Raw genomic sequence first — 12,515 nt, 5'->3', positions numbered from 1 at the left:
CGGAACAGCTCTGATGTGCACATCTCTGTGTAACCAATTCACGGATGGCTCTGGCTTCTCCCAGGCCAGAAGAAAACCTCGCAAAAGAACAGCCCCGCAAATGCAGTCCACGCACAGCGGAGAGCCTGAGAGAGTTTTCCACGCGGAAAGCGTATTTTCATCTGAATTAGTAGAACACATGGGGTAATTTGATATCTTTCTGTCACGAGACTTTGTGGCTATTTCCAGTGAATTCCTGTCCTATTTTGGAGTCAATCTACAGAATCTCTGCTGGGATCCACTTTGTGCAAAGTTCCATTCTGGAAACAGGATGAAAAGAATTCTGGACCAGAAACTTCTCCTGTGCACTGCCACAGGGAGAGTCTCTGTTTTCAATGACCTAAAGTTTCCTTAAAAAGCGGCAGAGAGGATGGATAAAACAGAGTTAAAATGCCCAGAAAATAATAAAGACTAAAATTCTGATCAAGTGGTTTGGCAAGATGGCGTGAAATGACCAGCGTGAGGTCCAGCTGTAGCTCCTTCCAGCACTGTGTCCTTGGGCGAATTCACTAACCTTCCTAAGCTTCAGTTCCTTCATAAATACAAATCGCTGTGCTGTGATAATCAATGGGGGAAAAATGTATGCAAAAGATTCAATATGGCACGTGACCTATAAGGAGTGCTCATTAAAGAAAATCTCATTATTGGTTCTGAAATAAGGTGCTAACAACAAGTACTAGGGGCAGGTAGAAATAACGTGCTTTCAAAGCTGACACCAACCAACCAAATGAACAAAACCATTTGCTTAAAAAAATATTCTAGATGTTCCAATTCCCTGAGTGACATATGAATCTTTGTTTTGAAAAAAACAGAATAAAAAAAGTTAGGGGATGTCAAATTTTAAAATGCAATCTGAACTAAAAACGTAAAAGAGCTACCTCTATGACAAAATAGGCATTTTTTTAAAAAAGATTTTTATGGGGCGCCTGGGTGGCTCAGTGGGTTAAGCCTCTGCCTTCGGCTCGGGTCATGATCTCAGGGTCCTGGGATCGAGCCCTGCATTGGGCTTTCTGCTCAGTAGGGAGCCTGCTTCCCCCTCTGTCTCCGCCTGCCTCTCTGCCTACTTGTGATCTCTCTCTCTCTCACTCTCTCTCTATCAAATAAATAAAATCTTAAAATAAATAAATAAATAAAAAGATTTTTATTTATGAGAGAGAGCGAGCCTGATGTCGGGCTTGATCCCAGAACCTGGAGATCATGACCTGAGCTGAAGGCAGACGCTTAACCAACTGTGCCACCCAGGCACCCATGGGATTTTTTTTTCAATGTCTGTTTTGAAGGCATCTGCCTTCGTCTCCGGTCATGATCCCAGAGTCCTGGGATAGAGTCCTTAGATAGAAGTTGACTCCCCTCACCCCCTTCAAGTTCCCAGCTCAGTGGGGAGTCTGCTTCTCCCTCTCCCCCTCCCCCTGCTCTCTCTCTCTCAAATAGATTAAAAAAAAAAAAAAGGCTCTAGAGACCAGGGCCTGCTTGTGGAGTTGTTTCCAATTTCTCCAGATCCAAGCCTGGAAATAATGAATAGGACTGTATTACCTGATGTGAAAAAGAAGCAATCTCCCTAATAATTTTGGCAAACCATATACCCTTTCAAGTAACCACAAAGATTCCAAAATAAAGCCAATCATAGCCAATTCCAACTATAGAATGCATTTGGATTATGTTTTATATCCTAATTATCTTCAGACAGATGGGTCTGTTGCCTTTTACATTACTGGTAGTGCCTGCCAGATAATATTCAAGAACAGTCCCAAGGATTACTATTTTGAAGAGTGCTGCATATGGTGGCCACCCATGGCCTAATGCGGTGATGAAAAAAACCCCATCTGCAGTGATGGCAAGTACCACGGCACCAGGTCTTTACTGTTCCTTGGACTGGTTAATATCTAATCATCCCTCTCCTTAGTTACCCAAACTGAAAATCTCGGGATCATCGTCAGTCTTTTCCCTTGTCCAGCAAAAAATGACTATATTTTGTGTCTTCCTCTTCTCCATTTTCATTACTACTTATGTTAGTTTAAGGCTATTTTCTCACCTGGACTCTGTGGTTAGCCTCTTACTGTCTCTATCTTTGCCAGTGGGTCTCTCCACTTGGTTCCATGTTTCTCACTAGGACAGATCGGTGCCAACATGTCCCTGATTATGCCACTTTCTTGCTCAAACATTCCTGCTGTAAACAGAATAAAATCCAAACTCCTCTGCCTAACCCAAAGCCCCTCTTTGAACTAGAACCTAACTCATCTTTGCTTCTTTTTCTGTCCCCGGAACTCTTGACAAACAAAACTATTTCTGTTCGCTTATCTACCTCCATGCCTTTGCAGGTGCTGTTCCTCTGTTCCCTACTTCTATCCTCCTTTGCTGCCTCCACATACCCAAATCTCGCCTGGCCTTTGATGCACAGCTCAAATCACCCCTCCTCCAGGAAGGGTTTCATTTCCCACAGGCAGTAAGTTCCCTTTCCTCTTATCTGTGCACAGGTGTTATCTCCCCATTACAAGATCAGCTTCTGAAGGAGAGAAATTGAATTAATTCATCTTTTACTCCCCCAAAGAATCAAGCCTCTCAGCTAGCAGGTATTAAATAAACACATATTGATTATCAGCAAAAAGAGTAAGACAGCTCTGAAGCCTTATTTCTAAGCAATCTTCCACGAAGGAGAAAAATCCTTCTGAAAAAATGTTCATTATATATGAAGTGAATCAGCTCCAAAAATTAGCACAAACAATATAAATGACATTTTTATGTATACAGCAACAATGTATATTCAGTATATTACAGTGACTATTTCTAGTTGGCAAGGTTAAGCGGGGGGGGGGAGGGTGTTTTCTTTGTGCTTTTCTACACTTTCTTAATTTTCCACAAGGAACATAAATTTTATTCATAAGCAGCACATTTTTAAAAAGAATACCAATCTGACTTCAAACTCCTACATGAGGCAGGAGACCCCAGGGACGTTCTTAGGATAAGCAGGTGATGTACAGTCCCTCTATTAATTCTGGAAAGCTGGAAGTGCCGCAGCCCATTCAAGGGTTTCTCAGCAATGCGGAGTCCTTTCCATGTCCCAGCATGAGCAGCAGAGACAAGACGATACTACGCAGGCTGGCACGAGGGCTTTCTGGGAGCACTCGGGTGATGGGGCCTGGAATATCCTCAAGGGAAGCAAGCCCTCCACTAAGTGATCAAAGGGTCCCCAGAGAAGGCTTCCCGCTAGCCTTGGCCAATGCTGGGTAAGGCCACACAGCCACGTGGGAAAAAGAGCTCCCTCATTCTATACTGTGACAGCGAAGGACACACTGATTCCCTGGATACTGTTTTTTGCTACAATCACTAAACTTTAGTCCTTGGCAAAGAGGCAAAGTGTTACTCCTGAGGTCTACTGGAAATGCGCTTCTGAGAGCGCAGAGACAGGATCCCAGTGGTAACAATCAACTTTCCTGTTCCTCGGAATCTACCAAACATTGTAAACAGCCAAAAGATCATTTTGCTCAGTTACACCTCCCGCGTTATCAGCAAGTACATCCAACCACTGTTTATTTCGGAGGAGAAAGGAGGTCACCAAATTTAATGAGTGCGCGGCAATCACTGTTCTGGGAACTCTGAAGACAAAAATGTTTATTTTCCCCCCAAAGAAAAACAGTACAAATAATCACTTTTATAGCAATCCAAAGCCCAGTGGCTTGTTACCTGCTTATACTCGGCAATGATAGCTGTGGTCTTCTTTATCTCATACTCAGCCTTCTCCAGCTGTTTCCGGAAGACTTCTTTTAGCTAGAGAGACAGAGGAGGAGAAACACCAAGCCTCAGTTAAAAGCCTAATGGACTGCCATGAACACCTATACTCATGTTGGCCTGATTCAGTCAAGGCCAATGTTAACAACTACAGCTACATAAGTTTTCCTCACTGAAGCTGTAGTCAAGCTTGAAAGCCTGATCATCTTCAGAGATGCAGACATTTTTCTCTCCTGTAACGTCTAAGACATATGGAGCGGCCCCATTACAAAACTGCTTATCCTTACCACTTACTTTATAAATATGTTGTGAAATACGTGTCCTTTCAGAAGCTATCTTCTTTCTTCTTTTTCTTTTTTTTTTAAGACTTTTTTTTTTTTTAAGATTTTATTTATTTATTTGACAGGCAGAGATCGCAAAGTAGGCAGAGAGGCAGGCAGAGACAGAGGGGGAAGCAGACTTCCTGCTGAGCAGAGAGCCCGGTGCGGGGCTTGATCCCAGGACCCTGAGATAATGACCTGAGCCGAAGGCAGAGGCTCAACCCACTGAGCCACCCAGGCACCCTAGACTTTATTTTAAGGAATCTCTCCACACAATGTGGGGCTTGAACTCACAACCCTGAGATCAACAGTTGCATGCTCCCCCCATCTGAGCCAGCCAGGTACCCCGAAGCTATCTTTATTCTTATGAGAGCCTAAAACAAAACCAAATACCCAGGCAACGTTGTGTGTACTCTTACTGCTACATAATCAATGACCGCAGAGGCATTTTAGGGCCTCCCCATTCATAGCCCCTACTGTCATGGCTGGTAACTCTCTGAAGGTGGGAACAGGAAGCTTTGGAGACCGGAGTCAGAAAAAGTTGCAGGAAGGTAAGAGTCCTGGAGGTCAGGAGATTCAGGGACTGAGGAATGACTGAGCAATGACTTTAGAAGGATCCAGCATGACACATAACGCAGGTCCTTGTTACAGTCACAGAAATGCCAAACCAAGAACGCTAAACTGAAAAACACACTTATTTCTGGAGTCCAGCAACATGGGATGCTATGTATCAAGGAAGGTAGGACAGCTCCAGGCCCATCAGATGAGGAAAGAACTCAGCTCCTCCACATTGTTGACCAAACAAACACAATACAGCTCGGGTTACTCTTTAAGTACATAATCAGAATAAAAATTAAATTCTGCTTTGCAGCATTCCAAACTAGCTGTATTTGCTAATTCACAAATGACTGCGATTTATAATCGGACTCCTTATCACTGAGGTTTTCTGAATTCCTTCATATTTGCCATGTTCTTAAATTCTAAAAGCAATTTATAGGTTATATTGATTCAAAGCTGGTTATTTATATTGGTCTCTACTCTCTAGCTTCCATAATTAAAGGACGGAAATCACACCATTCTGCCCTCCCATGATAAGGCGCCACAGACTTCAGGACAAACTTAGAAAGCCGAGAGGCTCTGAGCAAGTGTCACTTAATTTCTCTAAACCATAGTTTCTTTATCTGGCAAATGAAGAGAATAATCCCTATCTCACATAACGATCAAAATGATTAAAATGGTACCATAATGATTAAAACGGGATATACACACATATACAAATACGTGTGTGTGCCCACACACACACAGGGAGGGAAGAAGCATGGGTTAAATTAATTAATTTGCTAATAGCTTCATTCTTTACCTAAAGTACTGAATCAGCCCCCGAAAGGCAGGAGATAAAAACAAACAAACAAAAAAACAAAACAAAACAAACAAATAAAAAAACCACAGACCCATCAAAGACCTGGCTCAAACTGGATAATCAGCTCCTTAAAAAATTTGACTATGCAAAAAAAAAAATCTTGGCCCACACTAAATGCCCAGAATCATTTCATCATTTTCCAATTAAAAAAAGAAAAATCATGGAACACTTTTTATCAATCCTGGGAGGTGCTAAATGATACATCCCTTCTTTACTAACTTTGGTGGACTTTTTTCTGCTTGGCTACAGGTCTTTGAAATGCTTTGGGTTCTATTTTATATTTAGTATTTTTTTTTAAAGATTCCATTTATTTATTTGACAGAGATCACAAGTAGGCAGAGAGGCAGGCAGAGAGAGAGGAGGAAGCAGGCTCCCTGCTGAGCAGAGAGCTCGACGTGGGGCTCGATCCCAGGACCCTGAGACCATGACCCAAGCCGAAGGCAGAGGCTTTAACCCACTGAGCCATCCAGGCGCCCCTATATTTAGTATTTTTGATGTCTTGGAATGAAACTCATTAAAATAAATGAGTGAATCATGCCTGGCTGGGACTGGCAGAGGCGAGACCGTTGGTGAGGCGGCCCGGAAGGCTGGAAGGCCGGCGGGCTCAACTCCTTGAGTAGAAGGCCCCTCCTGTCTCTTAGCTGGGAGGACTTGGCCAAGCCGAGGTCTCCCAGCTGCTCAGCCTCCCAACGCACACGAAGACTGGAGTGGGCGAACTTCAAGCCTGGTTCCCAAAGGGGTTTCTCCTTCCCCTGGGGAATAGGGGTTTAGCGCTCTGCCAGGAACGCAGGCGCTCCTTCTAAGGCAGGAATCAGCGAGACAGAGCGGGACTGACAGCACCTCCCAGCCTCCCGGACATCTCTGCAGGCTTCCCCCTCCCCGTGCCCCTCATACTGCTGATGTCAACGATCTTGGAGAAAGGACACAAGCTCTACAGATTTGTCCAAGCTCTTGGATCTAAGTCCAAGTTGCTAAACTTAGAGGAAACTTCACACTCTTGCTAGACATCTGAGTAAAGGCAGATTCCTAAAACCTGTTCAAGGGACGAAATCAGTTCTTGCCTCCACTTCGAACACCCTTCAGACAAAATGCGGAGACCCAAAGCTATTCGCGTGTCCTGCTTCCACATCGCCCTTGACTTAGAATAAGTTTAATTTTATGTCTTGCTTAGAGTGTTAATCAACTCCTCATGCCCCCGCCCCCCGATGCCGCTCACCTGGGCCGTCTCTTCCTCTTGCTTCCTCTTCTCTTCCTCAGTCTCTACCAGCCTCTGCTTGGTCAGGAGGAGCTCCTTATTCAGCACATCTGCCTTGTCTTCTGCCTGCACGTCGGAGCACACGGCAATCATAAGAAGGCGAAGAAAGAACGTGTGTGGATACTCTCTCCAAACCTAATCTCTAGTTATGATGGTTGCCTCACGACCAAAAGCCATGTTCCCCCTCCTCGCTCACCCAGGGGATGGCTGCTTTCATGGAAGGCCAATTTCCTAGCAGGCACGTGGCACACACCATCTCTGATCCTCACAACAACAATGATTTTACTGACAATGGCAGTAAAGTCTGGAGAGTTCGAATAACCCGACTGGGGCAGACATCGAATAGGAGAGGCGTGATCTGAGTTCAGACGTGAAAGGCGTCAAAGCGCATGCTCTTTTCTAAATGCTTCTTCCACATTTTCAGTCACTCTGAGACCATGTAGAAGGCTAGGATGAAGGGCCGGAGCCGCATACAGAAGCTTCTAGCTGTTAGTGCCTGGGGGTGGGGGGGTGCAGATTCAGAGAGAGACAGGCTGATCCGTGGTCAACAGTAGGTGAGAAAATCCAAAGACCAGCAGAGGTAAAATGGCTGGCGAAGGGACGCACATAGGACCGTGAGTGCAGCAAGGAGAAATTAAGACTAAAAACCCATGACAGAGATAGCCTTGGGGAAAACTGATCTATGGACCAGGCACCCGATCAGAAAAGGCCGTGTTTCTGGAATGGCTGAGCAGAGCTCAGAGCGAATACTCTGCTCTAAACTTGGATACAGAGTCCAATTAACCAGGAAAGCACCGTGCGTTTATTTAACTAGTCAACACAAACCTACTGCACACCCTAGACCCTTACCTCTCCCTGTAGGTCTCAGCGTCAAGTTCACATCTGCAGTGGGGTGAGCCCTGAGCCCTGTCCCACTCACCCTGACCTGAATCAGCTCCTCACCTCCATCTAAATGAGTTCCTCTGCTTACATCTCTCCTATTTCCCTTGATAGCACTGAGCACAATCTCTACTGACAGATCACATGTGGAGTTTCTCTGTCTTGCCCATTAGACTTGCTTATCCCCATCTCCCCAGCACCAAGGCCAGCACCAGGTGGGGCGGGGACTCCCCAGGTACTTGCTGAATGAATGGAGGTGACTCTCCAATCACTGCCCAGGGGGCACTGTGTGGGGTGGAGGTGGCACGGGGCCACAGGATGAGCTCAGCAGAGAAAACCACAGACACAGAGGACAGACAGCTATTCGAAGAAGCTATCCTTGGCCGACAACAGCAAAACATTATCCAAAGAATCGTAAAAACTGGCCAGGTGGCCCTGCATGTGTTTCACCCCATCTCCCACTTGTCCAGATGGCCAGGCCAGCACAGTCTGCCAGGGCCTAGCAGAGAAGCGGCCCTCCAGCCTCTCTGTCTGGGCTGGTAGTTCCCAGTGTCCCACAGGCTGATGGTCACAGCTGTTTTCAGATAATTTGCAATTATGGTGTAGTGAAGGTAAAAACGTCCCTCTTAAAAAGTCTCTAAAATTTGCTCTGATAGATTTTAAGGGGGAAAACTACACAGCAAAAGTATATCCTGAAACTAGAGGTGGGCAAGATATCCGTGCAAGTTATGTTTTCATAAATTGTATATAGTATCCGGTGCAGATTATAGACACTCAAAACAGCGAATTCAAGAGCCAGTCAGATGACTGCAGTCAGAGCAGGGAGCACCTCCCCAGAGTCTCTGAGGGAGGGTCAGAGAGCAGAGAATCCAGAACAGCAACACAGATCACTTCAGTGTTCTTAAAAATCGAACCAAATCTAGGTCCCCACAACTTCAGCCCACGGGTTCAAGTTCTACCTCAGACTGTGTGTGTAAGTGATAGCCCTCCTGATAAAGAAGAGTGCAATTTAACGTCCTCTTCAGTAGCCCCCGCATTTTCCAGTTTGTGAAGAGAAGAGTCCTTTCTCTTCATGACACTCTGAAGTGAATGTTTCCTAAGAGATTCACCCCAAATTTTTAGCCTTTTGTAAATTTCTGCTACCTGGATATTTAAGCTTCTTAAATTGTGCATCACATCTAGACATTCTATTTTATAGTTCTGGAACACTAAAGGAGTGTTTCTGACATCTGCAGAAATTGCTGGGGGTCCCATGTGGGAGGAGTGTCAGAATTTTCCAGAAGCTTCCTCCAGAGTCTCTCCTCTATGTTAAACAGTGAAGTCAGAATGATTCTACAGCTCATCAAGATAGGACCACATCTGCAAAAACTTGGTTCTCCTAAGAACAGTCTTCTGGGTCTTTGGACAACCAATTTCTAGGCCTCATTTAACTAGAAATCATCTTTCACGTTAAATGAATCTCTAGGGATATAATACTAAACAGATAGATATTCATATTCTTTGAATTCAAACTATAAAATCTTCACCATAATTTGTTAAGATCACTGTCATTACTATCTCTAATCACTTACCAACATCTTTTTTAAAGACTTATTTATTTGAGAGAGACAGAGAGGGAGAGAGAGCAGGGGGAGGGGCAGAGGGAGAAAGAGAATCTGACGCAGACTCCCCACTGAGCAGGGAGCCCAATGTGGGGCTCAGTCTCAGGACCTTGACATCATGACCTGAGCCAAATCAAGAGTCGGCCGCCAAACTGACTGAGCCGGTGTCTCAGCACTTACCAACATCTTATAATGTCTTATTTTGTTTTTTAAAAGATTTTATTTATTTGACAGGGAGAGCGAGAGAGAGAGCATAAGCAGGCAGAATGGCAGGCAGAGGGAGAAGCGGACTCCCTGACAAGCACAGAGTCCCATGTGGGGCTCAATCCCAGGACCCCAGGATCAAGACCCAAGCCAAAGACAGATGCTTAACCAACTGAGTCACCCAGGCCCTCCCTTAAATGCCTTATCGATGTGGTGACTTCTAAGTGCTACATAAGGTTCATATGACATACACAGGAGAGGAAAAAGCACTGCCATTTGTGATTTAATCATCAATTAACAGATAACCTGATCGAAAGCTTCGGTGCTTGCATCAGGGATGAGGATCTCTCAGAAATGATTTCTCAAAGAACTAGTCAAGCCAGGGGTGCCTGGGTGGCTCAGATGGTTGAGCACCTGGCTGCATTTGGCTCAGGTCATGACCCCAGGGTCCTGGGATCCAGCCCCGCATCGGGCTCCCAGCTTGGTGCAGAGGCTGCTTCTTCCTCTGCCATTGCCTCTGTGCCCTCTGGCTCTAACTCTCATGTCAAATAAATAAATAAAATCTCTTAAAAAAAAACAAAACAAAACTGGTCAAGCCAGTTGTTCAATTTAAAACAAAACAAAAGACTTTACCACTCATTACACGGAGCCCCTGCTCTAACACAGCACTCGCTCTGTTTGGAAGGACAAGGCGCCGTGTCTCTTCTGTTCCTTCCTTGGGAACAAGAAAGGACGGGAAGGGTTGAAGGCAGCTTGCTACAGAAACGGAAATGGAGATATTGTATCTTTTTACATTGTTAATCACAGGGAGAAGTCCTTATTCTAAGAGTCTGAGGGAGGGCAAGTTGTCAAAACAGAAGGCTGTGTCAAAGAGAAAAATTTAAGAGCCTCTGGTGCCCAGGAAGCCCAAAGCCAGCACTAAAGGGACAAGGGTGGGGGATAATTTATTTTTGAAGAGTACCTAATTACCTAATTAGCGCTTGTTTGTTTACATATTGTCTTGAATACAAGCTGCTTTCATGTTTGTTTTAAGTTTGTCCAAGTCTGGCTATTTTAATGAAGAGATGTGATTTTGAGAAAAGTGGCAATGGAAAAGTAGGGGGTGAACGGGGTGGAGGTGGGCAGAGCCAGCACTTTCCCTAGGCGGCGGGTGCCCTTCCAGCCTGGCTGGGGGACAGGACACCGAAAGGTCACGGACAGCTGTTGGACAGGAAGTAAGCCCCGCTCAGGCAGAAACTGCAGAATCAGATGTCTGGAGGAGATGTGCACGAAATAGCAATTTTTATCCTTCCGCCTAGATAAGAAGCTTCAAAAGGCAAGGGCCAGGTCTTCCTTACTCTTTTAAAAGAAGAGGTATAAAGGAAGGAAATTAAGAGAAAGAGGAAAAAATGAAAGAATGAAGGAATCTTTTCTTCAGGGACTAGCATCTAGAATCTACACAAGCTATCTACCCAGATACCCAATAGTCAGTTATTTTGGGAGTATGCATGCAGCAGTCTTTCCAGGCTGATCCACAAGATGGACTTTCTTGGTGGCGTAACATTTTTAAAAATAATATATTATTTTTCTGATTATTAATAAGGTATAATGCATTTTATTACTAACCCAAGGGTTGTTAAGAATTTAAGGTCTTCTCATAAAAGATAAAATAATTGAAAAAAATGCAAAAGATGAATTTAAAAGTTAGATTGACTCTCATCACCTAGAGTATCTAGAACTAGTATTCTGATGGATTTCCTTGCAGGCTTTTCTCCTTTTGAGGTGTATTTCAGCTTCTTTCCTAACACGACAGCCCTCTGCCAGCCACACTCCTTGCAATTTAGATGCAAGCATTATATACGAGAAATTTATAGGGTTTTACAATATTATAACATTATCTTCCCATTGTTTTTAAAAAACAATTCCAAAAAGACATTTACTTTCATTGTCCCGTTCTATTGGACCTACACATTATTTCTACTTTTTATTTTTCTGAGTAACACAGTAGTAAACCATCTTGTACACATCCCGCCGACCAGATTTCTATTTTTGTTAGAATAGCTTTCCCAGTCAGAATCTATATGCCATTTTCCTCGTTTATTAAATGTAAGATTAAAAAAACACCTGCTTGGCAGAGTCATTAGCAAGATTAAATGAGATAACGCTTACAGAATTGCTGAATATAGTCCTTGGTGTGTTGTAGGTGGTCAGTAGACATCTCATCTCATTACTTTTTAATCCTTTTAAAGGCCTGATAGATAACACCAAATACACTTCCTGCACAACTTTCAAGCTACGACTGACCCTCTAATGAATTTCACCGCATCTCCATGGAGTCCCCCTGCTTAAAACTCTTTCTCATTTAGTTATCCATCTTCAGAAAACTATTAATGGATAAAAGATTCAAAAGAACAGAATCAAATGGGAGGCCGTTGGGGGAGCCTGTATGAAAACAGGAATTTCATTACAGTACTGACTCACCAGCGTAGTGTCATTAACACAAAAATGTACCAGCTAAGGTCAGACTGGTCCTGGTCCTGATGGACTGGACGCCCTCTGTCTTCTTTGGCTCTCTCCTAGTCACACATCTCTCACACCACCTCTAATAACTTCCAAACAGCCCAGCTGAATGGTTTCGTGGGGAAAAGGGTCACACCCCCCACCCCCGCCCCCCCCAACCAGGCTGCTTTTCGACCTTCCACATCCTGTGTCCCACAAAGCAGTTTCTGTCTTAATTTCAAACTCTATTTACTGTGAATTCCTTCAGCTGCCCCTTTTCCCCCTTTAGCACTATTTTCCTTAATAGTCGTCTAATCCCTATCTTACTGTGGTTGAAACTTTTGAGCTGCAAAACCAGCCGTTTATAAGGGGGAAAAGGAGTAGTACCAGGGACTGTTTTTCAGCATTTAAAAAATTTCTCCAAACATTTAATCATATTTCTATTACTGGACGTTGTGTTTGAAATATTGTCAATGAGCAGTCAGCATACAGGTATTTTTTTTTTTTTTTTTAACAGATTCAACAGTGTTAAGTCTCGGTCTTTCTGACCCTCACACCATTGGTGGGGAACAGTCACTTCTGAAGTCAGAAAA

The 12,515-nt window shown here is 44.1% G+C and overlaps 1 protein-coding gene across 4 annotated transcripts in view; it reads right to left on the bottom strand.

The window, feature by feature from the left end:
- The window catches only part of RABGAP1L (RAB GTPase activating protein 1 like), a 757,100-nt gene that overhangs the window by 6,563 nt on the left and 738,022 nt on the right, over positions 1–12,515 (bottom strand). For all 4 annotated transcript variants that reach the window (XM_080824387.1, XM_080824389.1, XM_080824390.1 and 1 more), the window contains 2 exons: positions 6,722–6,826; positions 3,721–3,804 (listed from right to left, as the gene is read on the bottom strand). In XM_080824387.1, the coding sequence (XP_080680513.1) occupies positions 3,721–3,804; positions 6,722–6,826 (189 nt within the window). The remainder of the gene's footprint in view (positions 1–3,720; positions 3,805–6,721; positions 6,827–12,515) is intronic.

This window comes from Martes martes, assembly GCF_963455335.1.
Source record: "Martes martes genome assembly, chromosome: 15".
Taxonomy (NCBI): Eukaryota; Metazoa; Chordata; class Mammalia; order Carnivora; family Mustelidae; genus Martes; species Martes martes.
This window is presented reverse-complemented; position numbering and strand designations above follow the sequence as displayed.